The sequence below is a fragment of the Trichogramma pretiosum genome, unplaced genomic scaffold (assembly GCF_000599845.2).
Source record: "Trichogramma pretiosum strain Unisexual culture from Peru unplaced genomic scaffold, Tpre_2.0 scaffold14, whole genome shotgun sequence".
NCBI lineage: Eukaryota > Metazoa > Arthropoda > Insecta > Hymenoptera > Trichogrammatidae > Trichogramma > Trichogramma pretiosum.
Window position 1 is genome coordinate 2,282,943 of NW_019641706.1, and position 17,812 is coordinate 2,300,754.

Here is a 17,812-nt window from a genome sequence, read left to right on the forward strand (position 1 = left end):
TATTAAGTAAAATAAATTTGAAAATTTTGCGTAAAATCATCAACATTAGAATATGATTTTATGTAAGCACCAAAACTGGCTTTTAAAGTATATTTTTGTGTATATAGATTGAAAGGGTAAAAGTTCGTCGGTGTGCAGTTTTATGTTACGAATCATAAGTGTTTTGATTGTAGAACTCATTCCAATAAAGTTTCCGAAATCAATATTAATTATTTTTCTACACCACTTAAAAGAGTTACACTGGACTTGATGCCCATCTAACATTTTCAGTTTCATTTGGTAAAATTATTTAAGCAGATGTTCTAATGGAATACCCTCAATAGACTTCAAAGGAATCGATCTCGAAATCAGCAGCCGCTGTACAATGTTTATTTTTAGCCTGAAGCTTGTGCAAATTAGTTAACTATTCAACAAAAAATTTGAAAAGGACATTGGTATACAGAAGAATAACATGATAGGCAAAACATGTGAAAATTATTTTTTCACTACTAAAAAAATTAATTTCGAATTACTTGATAAATATATAGAACTTTATTGTTTTACATGTATTTACATAAATTTATTACTAATAAGAAAATAGTTAAAAATTTTTATGATAAAAAAAGTTTCAGCGTTCACAAGTCAATGTAAAAGTATATAGATACATTACATAATATTTTACTTCGAAAGTCATAACTGTGGGATTAAATTTACCGTATATAGATTCTACATATGTATATATAAATTAAAATATGTAAATGCATAAATTCGTAAATATATAAGCATTTACATGTTTTGTAAATGATATATAATATGTAATGTGAACATTCAATGATGTATCAACGGAAATGAGATCTCCAAATATAACAATTTTATCATGATTCGAGTTTTGAAGAAATCTCATTAGCTCTAAATATTTTTATAAAAATATACACTTTTCATACTCGATGAAAATTTGTTCAACAGTTTTAAGCTCAATTCTCGAATTTCTACACATAAAATAAGCTCTTAAACTTCACAAATCCGTTTCATAAAATCAATTTTTCTAGATATCTGAAAAAAATACACTGCAATCAAAATATTGAACGCATTCTTTGGTGACGACAGAGTTGAACAGTACTCCTAACTTGTAACAACGAAGAAGTTCCCTTAAAAATACTTTGATTCATTTTCCAATAAAAATGTTGCATAAAATGGAACATAGTTTATTGCAAAATAAGAATTGTTTCCAATTATTTTTGAAGAAACTCTTTCAATTGAAAAAATGTTTCTATGTACACAGATTCGTGAAATATGTTATGTTTGATTAATGAATTCTGCTCGTAATTCATTCCTTATAATTAAGAAGAGGGCACTCATTTCTTTTTTATATTATATAAAAACAGTAGGTCTTCATTCATTCATATATGTATGTATAAAAGAATGTAACTCATTCTTAAAAATATAAATGCATCAACAAATTAATTTTACGTCACCATAAATTAATGTATATTTCTTAACATACGTCTTATCATTATGTTTAAAACTTTTGAAGTTCTATATAATAAATCTCTCGGAGCGCATTATTTCAAGTCCACAAAAAAATCTTGGATCACGTACATTACAATTAATTATTTAATAATTAAAAGTTGAAAAATCGTGTCGCACGATTTTGTTCTTTTTTAAATAAATTCATATACAGTATAATATTTACTTCTTAAACATAAGATTTTTATTAAAAAATCAACTTAAACGTCGCGGCCGAGTTGTACAGCAACACGATAATGAGACTCTTTTATTGTCTTTCGAACGTCTTGTTATGATTTGGCTGTTTGCAGCTTCATGCTCTATCATCCGTGAATCTTCCGCAGCTTCATTTAATTCATCAATACTCATGTAATTCTATAATATTAATTTCATATCGAGCATTGTAAATAATATTTCGATATCTCTAATTCACTTTGCATGAGCCGTTGGAAAAAGTTTCTCTTGACACGTCTTTTATTTTATGTTTTTATGTTCAGCTCAAATTTAGTTATAATGGAACGAATAAATCATATATTCATTGTCAAAAGTATGCTACTGAAGAGTAGTCTGTTTCTGTAAGCTAAACATAAAAAAATTGATTGTCAAGTTGAAACTTTTTCGATTGGTAATAAGCCAATGTTGAACAAACCATTCATATGATTAATTTGATATGAAACACGAACGACACTTAAATATAACAATGTAACATTCACTTTTAAATGGTTGTTAATGAACTCACTGATCAGAACACGCACAAGGCACAATGTTTGCTTTTTTTGTAAATTATCACACGTGTTAGTACATTTATTAATGAACGTTATTTTTATAATACTTATAATAATGCAATAAAATTGTCATTATCATATTTACAAAATATAAAAAAATCGCTGAGTGACTTAGGATGAACGGAAATTTACATCACTCCAATAGCATTTATTCTTTTCATGGAGTACTCTGAAAAATTGTATAAGCATTGATTAACGAATTACCCAAATTTTTCATTTAAATTTAAATAACGAAGAAGCAGATGATCCGTGAATAAGCACCATTAAGATGTAAAAGTGCAGCTTAATATTTTTCCAGCCCACCCTGTATCTACAGCATTCGTTAGGGAAAGAAAGCGTTTTCGCAATAAAAAAAAATGTAAAATGGTAAATGCAATTACAAGAATGAAAATTAAAAACAAAATTAAAATGAGGGTAAATGACATTTAGTTAGCGTTAAAACAATCGTGGATGCTTGATAATTGTTTTAAATGTTCATGTCGTGGTGATGATTTGGTGAACCTACCACTGAAGGCATTTGACATCCTCGTCGTACAAGCAGCCTTACGGTCGGGCCACCGTTTCTTATAATTTCGATGGCTTCTGTATGAGTCATATTTTTTGTATTTATTCCATTAATTTCTATAATTTGATCGCCAACCTAAAGTACAAAGTTGAAAATTAAAAGGTTAAAGTAATGAACTAGAAAATTTACAAGGGAATTATTGATTTTCTAAATACCCTTAGACGATTGTCTATCGATGCAGGTCCATTTTCGGCGATTTGCAGCACAAACAATGGCATATTTTGGAATTCTCGTCCTCCTCGTATACTGAATCCAAAACCACGAGTACCTCTAGTCAGTTCCACTGCGTGATATTGACCACTATCGCCTTCGCTTATGGTTTCATCCTTAAAAAAACACACATTAATTAATTATACGCATTTACTAGATTTTCGATTGAACAATGTAAAACTTTACATACTTTCTGAGAAAGAGATGTATTGCTGCAGCAGTCATCAAGTGGATATCCTATCGTCAAAGTAACCGAGTATCCGGAATCTTTGATGAGATTCACAATATCTTTATGGCAAGCGTTGGTTATATCAACGCGATTGACGGCAAGTATATGATCTCCGACGTTGAGCCGACCGCACCTCTCGGCCGGCGAACTTTCGATGATACGACCGATCGTCGAGCCGGCCTTGTTTACCGAGGATATCAGTACAAAACCAAAACCCTCGTTTTCCTCGCGCGTCACCGTGACATCGTACGGATACTGAATGTGATTGATGCCGGTCAAGCCGATACCCCGGCAGCCGTAATTCGAGGCGACCGACTGCATCTGCTCGCGATGTAGCTGATGCTCTTGGGGCATGACCCGCCTCCTGACTCCCAGAGTAACTTGGCCATTTTGCGCGGCTGCGATCATCAGCTGGACGACGCGATGATGCGACGAGTTCAGTACCGATTCCCCGTCGACCGACACGATCAGATCGCCGGAACTCAGGCGGCCGTCTTGGTCTGCTGCTCCGCCAGGTACGATATGTCCGACAGATACCTGCTATAATTAAATTGTCAATTGATTTTTTGAATATATCAATTATTAATGGGTTCGGAAGAAGATTATATTAAATAAAAAAACTAACCTGCGCTCCTTCCTCTGTACCGCCTACGATTCTAAATCCAAACCCGTTATCATGGCGTATGAGGGTTACTAAGGACTCGATCCATTCGATATCCGGCATTCTTGAATACACCATATCGCTAACTCTCATCATACCATCGCCATAATTAGCGTACCTAAGTCAAAATAAATAACAAATTGTAAAATTTCACGAAAATGCTTTCAAGCCAGAAAATGCTCAGTTATACTAACTGCTGTGTGATAGAACTGGAGCGCGGCTGCTCGTGTTCGAAGCTCGTGCTTTCTTTCCTCTTGTCCCAGATCTCGCCGGTATCGACGTTCTGTTCCTGTCCGGCGCACATCGCCATGTAATCCTGATGATGATGCTGGCCGTTGTCGTAGTGCGACGTCGTGCCGTAAATATCCTTGTAATAATCGCCCATCGGCTCTTGTTGGGCCTGATGATGATAGGTGCCGCCGTTTTGTTTCGGCATGTGGTGATTGGACATGGGTGATTGCGAGTGGTGATTCACGCTGATACCGTAGATGTTTTCACCGCCGTTCATGCTCATACCGAGCCAATCCTCGCGTTGTTTCAGAACTTCGCGGAGACTGTCCTCGACATCGAGTCGTGCTGCAAAAAAATAATCTCAATAAAGCGATCTATTTATGAATACGAAACGAAAGAAACGAAAATTCAAACTTACTGTTCAATCCCATACCCGCGAAACTATCCGTCATGTGGCTCATCTCCGTCTTATACGGCACGTCGGTGTATCCATAGATGGGTTGATTCGCGTAGTTCCCGTTGGAATTGTTGAACTTGTTGTATCTGTTCTCCAGGGCGTCCCTCAGCTCAGCCACCGTCTGCTGTGGAGGCACGATCACGTTGCTGCTCGACGGTAGAAGCGGTGGCAGCGGGGAGCAGGCGGTCTCCTTGTTGTAGCGCGTGTCGATGAGCGGCGTCTTCGATCTCTGCGGCACGACGGTCTTGGCCTGAGTGCTGTAGATGTCAGCCGTGGGCGTCTTGCTACGAAAGAAGTCGAAAGTCGCGTGCTTGTCCTTGCTCGGGCTGCCGTTGCTCTCCTTGTCGGCCATCACGGTCAGGGGGGATTTGAGCGCGGCGCTACGCTGCACGTAGATCAGCGCCTCCTGGTCGCGATGACAGTCCTTGAGCACCTGCACGACCTCGGCGTGACACATGTTGCGCACGTTGACGTCGTTGATGCTGACCAGTATGTCGCTCTCCATGAGATTCTTGCAGCGCTCGCGGTCCAGGATCTTCTTGACCTTCTGGCCGTGCGCCGAGTCAGCTATCGTGAAGCCGAAGCCCGTGATGCCCTTGACTATGGGTATGGTGAGGAATTCCGACGATTTGGGTCCTGAAATCGGCGAGTGTGCAGACTGCTGTTGCTGCTCCGTCGCGTGCAGCTCTCGATGATGCGTCGTCACGGCGTGATCCACGCTATCGTTTAGCAGCAGATCGGTACTGTTGGGCCTCTTGACGATGTTGAACTTCTCCGAGATGCACAGATCCGGCATGGAGGTCACGGACGCGTTCGACGCGAGATTCTCGACAACGACGCCGTTTCTGTGCGACACCGGCATGAACGAGGTCGCCGAGTTGAGAAAATCGAAGCGCTCGCCACGCGCCACCGCGCGCTCCAGATCCATGTACAGGCTCTGCTCTTGTTCGGGCGGATTTACGGCGATCGTCGTGAGCACCTCGGTGTTGGGGTCGTTCGGATCGAAGGGCAGCGGATAGCCTCGGCAGACCTCGAGGGAGACGGTCTCGCCGCTGGCGATGGACTTGAACACCTGGACCATCTCGTTGTGCGTGAAGCCGAGCACGCAGATGTCGTTGACGTAGACGAGCACGTCGCCGGTCTGGAGTTTGCCATCGAGCCAGGCGGGTCCATTGGCCGCTACGCTCTTGATTTGTAAGAATTCTTGGCAATTGTCGTCGCCCCCTATGATGGTGAAGCCGAGGCCGCGCGAGCTTTTTACTAGGGTGGTTCGCAGCCGTTGGCCCTTGAGCGCGTCCGGATTGCGCGTGAATCCGCCCGAAGGCGGTGGGGCCTTGTTGTTGTGCTCGTTCATAGAAGTCTGCTGCAAAAAGTACACGATTTATTTTTAGCATTTTAAGCTCGAGGAGTAAAAGGATGTATAGGAGAGAATAAAAAAAAAGAGCAAAAAATAAAAAAAAGATAGAAAGTAAAACAGAAGAACATACGAGCATCTGTTGAGCACGTTTTGCCTGAATGACGGGATTTTCGTATTGCGTCCGTCGGTTCACATGGTCGATAAAGTAAGTGCCGTAGAGGGTGTCCTCGATCTTTTCCCAGCCGTAAGGCAGCTCGTCGTCCAGGCACTCCTCGAGCGATCGTTTTTGAAACTTGGATAATCGCGGGTCGAGCCAGTGCGACGTGCCGGTATTGTGACTTTAATAAGTAAACAAAAAAACAAACAAAAAATCAATCGTTGCAATCAGTATCATTATTATCATTATTATGACTTTCGATTGCTGCAAAAACTCACTCGATGAAATAGACCTCTCCCGTCTCGGTGAAAGCCTTCTCCCAATTGAGCGGCAGCGGCCCGAGCTGATCCTCGGCCAGCTGATTTCGATAATTATTGTGCTGTTGCTGCTGCTGATGCTGCTGCGACGACGGTGGCTCGCCGTCGTGATTATGATTATGATGATTATGATTGTTATGGCGATTGTTGTGTTGATGATAGAGATCGTGATGATTGTTCTCGTCGTCCACGTCGACCTCGACGTCGTCCAAATTGTCGTTACGTTCATTATGATAAAGATGCGAGTGATGATGATGCTCGGTGCTGTACACGTACGTGGGTGGTACCCTTTGCTGCTGCTGTTGTGACTGTTGTTGTTGCTGCTGCTGCATTTGCTGCATCTGTTGTTGTTGTTGTTGTTGGTTTTGCTGCTGCTGGGACGAATTCATCGACGAGGATAATTGCTGCTGCATTTGGTCTTGATGATTGTAATGATTGTTGTGGTGATTGTAAAAGGAATTACTCGAGTCGGATTGTTGATCCAGAGTAGCGAGGATCTCCTTGCTCATGCTGTCCGCTGTATATAGTACGGGTGTAACAAAAGACATTCAAAGATTATTATCTCCAATAAGGAGCGCGCATGCACATTATCGTTATTTTTTCTCGGTACAATAAAAGCGACGCGCGGTAATAATGATAATAATAGTAATGAGTCAACTCGCCATCGTTATTAGGGTCGTCGATCGAAGAAGACGTAGCTGCAGCTGCGGACGACGACGTCGACGAGTCAGCTACTGGCGACATCATCGACATGCTGCCTGTCGATTTGACTGGGCTGCTGTTGTTGGTGGCGATCATCATGCTGCTCGCGTTATCGTAGACTCGGCCGTTGCTGATGCTGCTCATCATTGCTCATCCTCTCGTTGCTTTCGGAAATTTGCGCGTGCTGTCTCGACCACTCTGCGAAAAAGAAAAATACAAAGTTCGAATTACGGCATTTGTACGATTAGAGCGACTCTCTCGGGCGCGCGCATTCCTATATCTAGGTCAAAATATAATTCAATACCGCGGACAGAAATTTAAGAAGCGCATACAAGCCTATAACGCACTCCGCTTCTTTCGATTCCTGCGTATCAAACAGGAGCCAAGCTAAAATACGGTGCGATATATAATACATAAAATACCCGCGAGAATTGTCATATAGCGTACGTCATCTCCGCTCGCGCGCTAACGCATATACATAATAATACGCGCGCGCGAGCGGGAGGGGGTTAACATACAGCAGCTCGCACGCGTTCGCGAGCGAGAGCTCGGAGCTGCATTAATATAATATGCGGCACTGGCAAAAAGTCCCGCAACGCGCGCGCGGCACACAGCAGGCAACTCAAGCCGTTTTCTCAGCCGCTTCTGCAGAAACGAGAGAGAGAGAGAGAGAGAGAGAGAGAGCCCACGCGAGAAAGGGGGAAAGAGGAAAAAAAGAGGCAGCAGCAGATACGCGCCGTCTTAACGTGTATAACGGAGCAATTTTCTTCGGCGGGCGCGCGAGTCATGATTCATGCAGCAGCAGCGGAGCAAGTGCATGTGCATGCGTATACTATACACACACACATATACACACAGACACATGGATGTATAAGAGATGCGAGCCAAGTGTACGAAATTAGGCTAAATTGATAGTCAATGCTTGGAGAGACGACTCGAGAGTGAACTGATTACCGCGGAGAGCCGAGACGAAGAACAGTGTACGCCTGCAGCAGCAGCAGCAAACATGTACTGCATATTAATATAATATATCGCGGTCGATTGTTCTTCATACACAACCCCTTGAGTCGCTGCTCTCGTTTTAGCGCAGCGCATATACAGAATGATCGAGTCAATCAAGTGTACTATACAATGCGCGCATTAAGAGAAGAGAGCAGCAGCAGCTCTGCCCTGTGCAGCACAACTGCAGAAACACAATTCTATAAATGAACGATGTTACAATGTTTATATGAAGAGCATAGGAGCGAAACACGTGGATTCTATAGGTACAATAATAATGCGCGTCACCTACTTTGTGCGTATACTCGCGGCTTTTTCAACGTCGTGTGTGTGTGTGTATGTGTGCGTGTCGCGGTCGCGCAGTCGTGCGGGCCGCCGCGGCTGAATCGCCACTCTCCTTATACTATATAGGTGTACCGCGGTATGTAGTACTAGACACGGTCTCTCGCGCCACACTTTTAGCCGCGAGCGTGTCGCGCGCTTTTATAATAACATATATCGTGTGTATACTACAGCGCGAACAACATCTAGCTTTCACTACTTTTTCGAAGGAGCGCGCGGCAAAGTACATTTAACGCTTGTAGCTCGTTTATTGATGTTGCTGTCGTTACGATCGCGCCTCGTATCGCCGCCGCCGTAGCCACAGCCGCGGAGGCCTACATTTAATATAATATATATAACGAGATACACCTCGACGATCGAAAATCAATGGGTTATTGGCACGAATCGCGCGACGCTCTCGCTTCTCGATAAATGAATGGCAGGCTCGGAAATTATATTCGCTCTCGTATACATGAGCTGCCGACTGCTGTTCTCGTTTTCGAGAGTATACGAGCGAATCAGAGCAGCAACGCCAGTAGCAGCAGCAAAAAAAGGATGAAAAAGCGATGTTCGCTCGAGGATCGCTAAGTTTTACAGCACTAGCAGAATACATCAAGGCAATATTGTCCTGGGCAGAAGGAGCATCGAACAGCTGATAAACGCAGCTAGCGCGCGCCGGAAGCTTATGGCTCATGGATTCAACAGCTGGTATAGCATACAGCGTGCATAGGCATACGTATACACATGGCTAAATGTACATAAGGAAAGAGAGGAAGAAGAAAGAGCGAAAAACGCGCGGCCTGCCAGGAAAAGGACCTTTACGACGTATAAAGGTGGTAGTAGACAATTCGACGAATGCGAGCACATACATAAAGTATATATGTACAGCATATTATAGCACGCGTATAGGATATTATGATTGCAAAGGAGAGGCACATAGATTGCGCGCACACACACACTCGTATTATATACACACTCGTGCGTACGCTGCGTAATGTTATACCGTGTAGGATACGTTTATATTCGTACGTAGAGAGAGAAAGAGAGTACGAAGGAGAATAGCAGCTTTGCTGCTACGTATATGCGTGTATGCGTGTATGTGTACTATGTGCGTATACGTGCGCAAGGAGGGAAAGGATAAGAGCGCGCGGCTCGAGAGAGGTTGACCTATACGAAACGACGGATCAGCAATTGCGCCCGAGAACTGCACTATACCATACGTACGCGTACTCACATACTCGCATGTCTTATGCGATTCGACGATTTATCTCTTTCTCTCTCTCTCTCTCTCTCTCTCTCTCTCTCTCTCTCTTTCTCGTTCTCTCGAGGTATATAATCCGCAACAGAGGAGCTGCCCTCGGAGCTCCTTGGCCGCACAATATAGCGCAGCCACAGCAAGAATCGGCTGCACCAGTGATAAAGCATCCGAATGTATTATATCGCGCTCGAAATATGCATATCAACACCTTTATGTATATCGCGAGAGATCGGGAGAGGCCTAGATAGATTTTCCATGCTGATAAAAATTCTTGTTTCCGCAAAAAGATACCACAAACGTGTTTCTGTACGGTGCATATATGGCTGATTCTCAGTGAAATCGAATGGACTAAAAAAGGATGTATTCGGATGAGTTGACCAAGGATCACCATTATAAATAATTGAAAATAAATTTGGACGTATATATTATAAAGTTATTTTAATTATTTAGTAAGACAATTTAGCTAACATATTCGTAAATTCGATTGATTTCTGTTTTTCATTGGAAAATCAAATTTTGAGAAATGTTTTCTTGATATTCTTAATTTAAGTGTGAATTTTAATAATATGTTTTTTGATATTAATTCGTAGACATAAACTTTGCTTTCAAAATGGGATTTGTATACATCATGTACTCAGAGTTTTTGTTAGTAACAAACTATCCCTCGCAGAAAATGTATGATGCTAGCAGTGACATTTTTAACTACTGGTAAGGATTTTGGTTCTCGTGAATCATTGAAATTACTTCGTTTATTTATAATTCAAATGTTTTGGTTATTGCTGACCACAATAGTTACTGTACTGATTGGTATAGATACTCTATAAAAACCAGGAAAATGATACAACTATTGATGAGGGCCATTAAAACTTGCTGTGCTAGCATTGAGCCAAGTGCACACCTTTAAATATCGAAACGGGTCGACAGGTAGCTTTGAATACAAAAGTAAGATGTATTTGAACAATTACCTACTTATGTAATTGCTTTTAATTTTAGATTATACAATTATCTTTGTCTTGTGTTATTTCGTTAATGTCTATCTATGATTATTAAATCTTACATCTTGAAATATGACCAATTTAAAAAATTCATTTACTTTATGCTCATCTAGTAATTTTCCAAGTTTTTTCAATTGTAGCAATCTTTAAAAGATAAATATTAAATATATTTAAAAAGATAAATTAAAAAGATGTTATATTAATGATGAATCTTAAATATAATTTGGTATTATGTATGACATCACAAAGAACAATTTTTTCGTGTTAACGGAAAAAGAAAATTTTTTGACCTTTTGGTTTCACTAAGAATCGGCCATATACATACTTTTTATTCTTTCACTCTCGACGAAGACGACGACGACGACTTTCGTGTTCAGGAAGAGCAAACACATACCACTGCGGAGAAAGTCATTTGTCAGTTTATCTCTCGCGCACACGGGAGCATCGTAGCGGAAAAGTATTTTCGGCCAAAGTAGTATTCGCGCGCTATCATCATCATCATCAAGTTTGAAGGTACTTGGCGAGAGAGAGAGAGAGAGAGAAAGGAAACAAAGTTGGAAATCAAAGTTTTGACGTTTATATTTAGGGACGCGGCTCACTGTTATACAGTGCTCCGTTATTTATTGATCGATCCTCCCGCAAAGGCCTTTATTTACACGACCTCGATGTACTAATAACTTTGTGCCTCTCTTTCTCTCTCTCTCTCCTCATCCACATACGCTTATACTAAATAAAACTGAAAATACTAGGCAATCATCCGCATGCGACCAACGCCAAGAGAGGGATCGCTCGCGTAGAGAATCCACACGATCGGATGTTTGATTTTCTTCGGGGGCTTTTACGTAAATGCCCGTCTCTCGGAGCTACGTATATGAAAAGCGCATTATATTCGTTTTGCAATTAGGATTTTCCAAAGCAAAGCAAAACAAACAAGGACTGCTATACGCGTAATTATTCTCCGACGACTATATATACCATTATATATACGAATGGAATATAACGAAGCTGCTGATTCTGCTGCATCTCTCGCCACACTCGAAGGCAACAGCAACAGCAGCAGCTCAGGAGCCAAAGAATTTCTATGGAGGCAAACCATAATTCAACTTTCGTGTCACGTCTCTCTCTCTCTCTCTCTCTCTTTTCTTTCTCTCTCCTCGCGCTTATAATGTTCGAACAAGACTGGTACGTTATGTCTGTGTGTATAGGTATTTTTCTCCTTCCTCGGCCCATAAGTGTGTGCGTGTGCTACAAAACTATCTTTCCAAGGTCGGCCAGCAGCGAGCGTGTGCATACATATCCTTTTATACGTACTACGAACGCTCACTAATTCTAACGACATCTCGCGCGCGCTTCTCCTCGTATATTACATTCGGAATTTTTATCCAAGCTGATATGACTTTCTATTATGTATGAGGAGCGGCTGCGAGGCCACAAAAATGACAAAAAAGAGGAAACGATCACGCGACTTTCGTTATCGTGACTCCTTTTTGTTTTTTTTAATAGAAAACGTACGAGTAACTCGCGTCAACTTTCTATTACATGGCACAAAGTTTTACAAAACTGTCGCATCCAGAGAGCTCCGCGAGATGCACACAAGAGAGTCAGGCAGACTCGCGGGGAATTCCTATATATATCCTGCGCGTTATCTCTGCTCTCCTTTATTACGCATTTATAAGGATATACATGTACTACTATATATATAGCAGCTACACGCGCTTCGCTCGCGCGCCGGTTATTATTACGTTGCTGGGCGGTTTTGTGCGCTGCCGTGTCGAGCACACGCATTATATACGCCGCGGTGCGTAGTTTATACGGCAAAACGAGCGCCTCCTCGTCGTAGGATGTAACGTATTCATTTACGTTTTTTTTTGCTGCTGCCGCTGCCGCCCTCCCCCCCTTTTAAGGTCTCGACGAAGTGGTGAAGAACCACTGCAGCGCGCGAGCCGACGTACATACATACATACATACATACGTACAATATTATGCGCAACGACGAAAGTCTATATATCTGCTACGTGTTTGTGTATGCCGAGCAAAGCAGACACACGACGACGACGACACGCCACACACAAGCTCCTTTATGGATGTTATTTTAGCTGCTGCGGCGATAAGCGCGTGCTGCGTGCATGTGACTTTGGGTAATGTATACAAAGGAAAAGAGCAGCAGACGAGACGGTTCTTTTTTTTTTTCTTTCTTTTAAACATTTCTTCTGTTAGCTCTAGCTAGGTAGTACCATTGTTTTTCTTATTGGCGCGCAAAATTCCAATTCTATAAAGGAGAAATTTTACGCGATTCACGACGAATTTTTCAACGAGAGCGAGAAAAAGCATCCGGCTTTCGCACGTTTATATTTATAAGTGTATATGTACCTGTAATATGCTACTGCTACTGCACAGGGGAAATGGGAGCAAAGCAGTGCAGTAATTTTTTTATGAATTAAAATGTCTCTTTCTCTCCTCTATATCTATCTCTCTGTCTCACGCTTCATGCTGTTTTATATTTTTATTATAATAATAAACATAATATAGCGCACCGTTTATATGCATGTTTCACGTACGATAGGCGCGCGCGAATATATAACGTATATAAAAAGGAAGATACGGCAAGTTTTCCGCGTAACTGTATTATTGTTGTGTTGTTGTTGTTGTTGTTGTTATTGTTATTGTTGTTATGCGCGTTGGGGAACAGTCATATTCTGTATATGGTATACGGTTCTGGAAACACAGACTTTGCTACGATAACAGTACTTTAATATAAGGATGATGCGCGTAAATTACCCCTCTCGCAGTTCTCTTTAATATATCTCTCTCCGAGACCCGACGACTATACGACGATTCGCATTGCGCTGCACATGAATCTTCGCTTTTCGATCAAAGCTCATTGAACATCGAGTAAGTATGGCTTTTCTATAAGCTGGCGCGAAGACAGACCCAGCGTGAGTGATACTTCTTTGAGGGCATGAAGGAGCTTCATTCATTCGAGCTTCGACGTCTCGAAGCTTCGCGAGTTCTATGTCGCCCGAGCGCGTGACTTTGCTGCAAACAATTGCACGGGCTGTTCCATACCACCACAAGCAAAAACCGAAGAGTCACGAAGGTCAATGTCCACTTTCGAACGATAAGAGCTTTCGCGTCGAAGGGAAAAGTTTTTTTGACAGCTAGAAAAATTGACGAGTCCCAAAAAGCTCTGATTAGTACGTCAACGCGCTTAGTTTTAATCGTAGGTCACGCGTATATATAAGTGTTAGGAAATAACGAGCTGCGAGAGAAAGTTATAGATGATTTATTTTTGACATCCAACGTGTTACCGCACTGAATTATACATGATTCGAATGTAGCGAATTATGACACATGATAATCGAAACACCATGAATACATCATAACAATGTTCGTTTGTATTCTTAAAAGCGAATTAAAAATTGTAAGGTTTGAAAATGGTATTGATCGGTTCATGGTATTGTAATGGTTACATAAAAAGCATTATATGAATAGGATTGTTCAGACATTTCGATAAAGTGTGTCATAAACTTATAAGACAAATCTTTTAATTAATGAAATTTAACCAAGTTGTAAAATGAGGAGTTAATATCTCTCCGATTACGGTTTTGGGATTTTGAAACGAAAATTAACAATGACACTTAACAAAAAAGATCGTTGGAATTCTTCCAAAGAACGCGATAAAAAGTACAGCTTCATTTGAATTCTATAACAATACAACTTTTTTAGTACGAGATTAAAAGTACTTATTCCACTTTCCAGGATTCTATATAATACCACTGTGGCGTGGAATGTAAAAGAGAGATAAAAAAACGAGTCTTCGACAATAAAAGAATTTTAAAACCAAAGACAATTCTTCCAAGAGTTACGCAAGGCACATTGACCATGTTATTTTTTGTATCTATGGTAATATCTAACATCCAATGCGAGAGTGTATTATAATCATTTCGAAAGTTCAACGCGCCGTTTAAGATCGATTTCGAAACGATCGGTAAATGAAATATAATAAGTACTCGTTAAGCCTCCTCTCGAGGCAACGTTAAAAAAATATATCATCACTGCTACCCAGCATACGTCAGAAAAGTAGCGCGTATACAACAATGATTTTCTGAAGAGCTTATTTATGACATCATCGACGACAATTCAGCTCGCGGTAGGAATGATTTTTTTATATTTCAAAGATTGTCGCTTTTATAGTAATAGTCGTCGTCGTAGCGCCTCTCGCACATTACACATACGGTTCTGCATATATGTAAGCGAGAAATTCGCAACGACACATCTCCCCTCCATCCGTTCGTCGTACGTTCCACTATGTGCGTTTATTAGCCTATTGCGATTTCAATTGATGTGCAGCTCGAGGAGCCGAGAGAAATGTCGACAGGGATTAATTTATTCGCGTGCATAATCGAAGCTGTAGCTGGGTTTGTTTCGCTGCTATACGGTGGGCGTAAAAATACATATACACCGACGCTTTTAGTAGATAAAAACTTGCAATGCCATTGCGCTTTATGTGCGGAATCAAAAAATACAACAACAAAAAAAGAAAGAATAATTAAGCTTTTTACTCGCGGGCACAAAACGTAGTCGATCCGTATACAATACATAACAGAGTAAGCAAGTACCACCTGTTAGGGTCACTCGAAGAAAAAATAAAACGAGTAAAAAATAAAAAGGGCAACGAGCGTTAAGGCTTGGCAGGCGCAGGCAGTCAGGCTAGTTAAGGCTTACGCTTAAAAAAAACATCTGCCCCATGCGGCTTTGGGTCCGCATACACTCACTCTCTCTCTTAGTTATAATTTACGCATATAATATCCCACCGCACATATAGACACATACACAACACACAAGACTCATAAAGAGCGGAAACGATTCTACGGGTCTGAGAGTCTTGGATAGTGACGCATCGATGACGACGTACCGAACGACGACGGGACTTGCACGGGTCTTAGTCGTCGTCGCGTCTCATTTCTCCTTTTTTATTTTGAGTTGTTGTTTTTTTTTTTGCCGTAACATTTTAATATTCTTTTGTACGACGACGAGAGAACGAGCTTAACATTTTTGTTGTTGTTGTCGTGTTTCGTATTTTGTGCACGCTCGTTGTGTATATGGGTATATATAAACGATACGGAGAAAATTAGACGTAAAGAAGAGTAGTATGGTATGGAAGGCGAAAGCAATGGAACGCGACGACGACCGGGAAGAGAAGAACCACGAGAAAAGAAGAAACAACGGTCTTTTAAGCAGTTTCCTTATAAGTATACGAGCTCGCGCGCGGACGTACTATATATTCTCTTTTCTGGCTCATTATTGTATCGATCGAAGCCTCTCAAATGACTTTTCTTCTTCTCTTTTGCCTCTCGCGTGTCGTATAATTTTTTTTTGTCGCGCGCGCGAACGCAGGTATATGAGCTTGGCAAAGATTTTTAAAAAGTCGTGATAAAACGGAAAGCTCTCGCGGCCGCGAGAAAAACAACAATCGCGTAACACGCAGAGGCCTCCGAGGGGCGCGAATAGGCAAACAAATCAATTCTATTTCCGTAAAATTTTCGTGTTATAAGTAGTAACCGACAGCTCGCACCGGAGCACATATACACAACGCGCACACTCGCATTTATACATATACAGGCAAAAGTTCGTCGAACTCGTGATCGACGGCGTCGTTATTAGTATGCCCAATATACATACATACATTTCTGTGTGCAATATGATGAAGAATGTATATCTCTCGATATACGCGCGCGCGAGTTATATTTTAATATTATCGTGTGTTATAAACAGCGAAGGCGATTCTCGCCCCAGTACAGACCGATCGCTCATTTTTTACACCTCTTCTGTATATATATATATATCACTACTTGTTGCAGTTGGCCTTATACACACGGGTAGAGTCTCGATTTCTACGTATGTATGCACTTCTATATGTGTGTGTGTGTGTACACGACAGGGATCAGAGCAGAGCTGCTCCGCGTCGAACGTGTGGTGTTCTATATATAAACGTATGTACTCCAAACAAAATAAGTCAAATTCTCGGTTTCTTACCTCGTTCGATGGACGATCTTGTAGTATGAGCTCTCGATAACCGACGTATTGGTGGTATCTCGGCTTCTCATCTCATTTCACTCTCTCACCGCTCGTAGTAAGACACGGAAACGGAGTCGTCGTCGTCGGCGCAGCGGCGAGCCGCCCTCATTATTATTCCACTGCGGCCGAAATTTGTTGAATTTTCGGGCGTTCGATTTTCGCACACTTGCACATTTATATATGTATCACACAGCGAGCACCAACCAACAACACACTTTTACGCACACTATCACACGTTGGAGGTTATGCCGAGGCGAACAGCGAGCGAGATCGGAGAGATGGAGAACACAAACTCGGCCTGCTGCTACTTCTGAATGTATATGATACTGTATATGTATGTAGTATACTCGCGGTTAAACTGCTGCTGCTGCTGCCAAGGCACCAGCACACACGGGTTTATAACAGATGCGCACGTATGTAAGGTACTACACACACTCGCGTCAAAGCAGCACACTTAATGCTTTAATACAATATGTATACAATACAAATTCATCGAACGCCAGAGAGAGAGAGAGAGAGAGAATCGAATACTCGACTGCTCCGAGTTGCTAGTGCATTATACCTGCACACAACACAACTCTCGTAAGTTGATTACACGGCGCACGATTTTTCGGTACCAACTGTAATTTTTTTGGATAGGACGAAATTTTATTTACTTTGGTCACCAGATTTTCGACCGATCGTCTCGATCCACTTCAACTTGGTTCACGCATTCGCACTAAGCGTCCTTATATGCATCGCCTTTTTAAGACGTCGCTCTTGTTTTCGTTCTCTCCTTTGCTTACTTTTTTTTTTTTTTTTTTAATTCTGATCTCCAGCAAAGCCCGATAATAGGCGACGCGCGCTGATCCTATATATATATATTATATATCTTACTATATATGTTCTGTATTATACATACAGTCAAGAATTTCTGTGCACCACTGCGCTCTCGAGTTTGTATTATGTGCGAGCGCGCCTGACGCGAGAAGAAAACTGCGAGCGTACCGACACGCCGCTCACTTT

At 41.4% G+C, this 17,812-nt stretch overlaps 1 protein-coding gene across 5 annotated transcripts; it reads right to left on the reverse strand.

Annotated features, from left to right (window-relative positions):
• Positions 1 to 544: 544 nt before the first annotated feature.
• On the reverse strand, positions 545 to 17,758 carry LOC106657170 (membrane-associated guanylate kinase, WW and PDZ domain-containing protein 1-like). 5 transcript variants are annotated; one of them, XM_014378537.2, is made up of 11 exons: positions 16,766 to 17,758; positions 7,117 to 7,354; positions 6,416 to 6,971; positions 6,111 to 6,318; positions 4,585 to 5,983; positions 4,130 to 4,511; positions 3,900 to 4,053; positions 3,236 to 3,814; positions 2,991 to 3,161; positions 2,776 to 2,910; positions 545 to 1,860 (listed from the first exon to the last, which is right to left on the reverse strand). In XM_014378537.2, the coding sequence occupies exons 2-11, from the start codon at positions 7,301 to 7,303 to the stop codon at positions 1,702 to 1,704; spliced, it is 3,930 nt and encodes a 1,309-aa protein (XP_014234023.1). In that variant the 5' UTR covers positions 7,304 to 7,354; positions 16,766 to 17,758; the 3' UTR covers positions 545 to 1,701. The 5 variants fall into 5 exon arrangements, with proteins under 5 accessions (XP_014234023.1, XP_023318740.1, XP_023318739.1 ...); XM_023462972.1 differs by having other exon boundaries at positions 3,236 to 3,811; positions 4,585 to 5,986; XM_023462971.1 differs by having other exon boundaries at positions 4,585 to 5,986; positions 16,766 to 17,757.
• Positions 17,759 to 17,812: the final 54 nt, after the last annotated feature.

Excerpts from the sequence above, each read along its gene's own strand:
- LOC106657170 (XM_023462971.1), bottom strand. The coding sequence starts at position 7,303 with ATGATGAGCAGCATCAGCAACGGCCGAGTCTACGATAACGCGAGCAGC. Across the intron at positions 6,319-6,415 it reads GGAGAGGTCTATTTCATCGA|TCACAATACCGGCACGTCGC; the intron begins GTGAGTTTTTGC and ends TACTTATTAAAG. Across the intron at positions 4,512-4,584 it reads CGCGGGTATGGGATTGAACA|CACGACTCGATGTCGAGGAC; the intron begins GTAAGTTTGAAT and ends ATTTTTTTGCAG.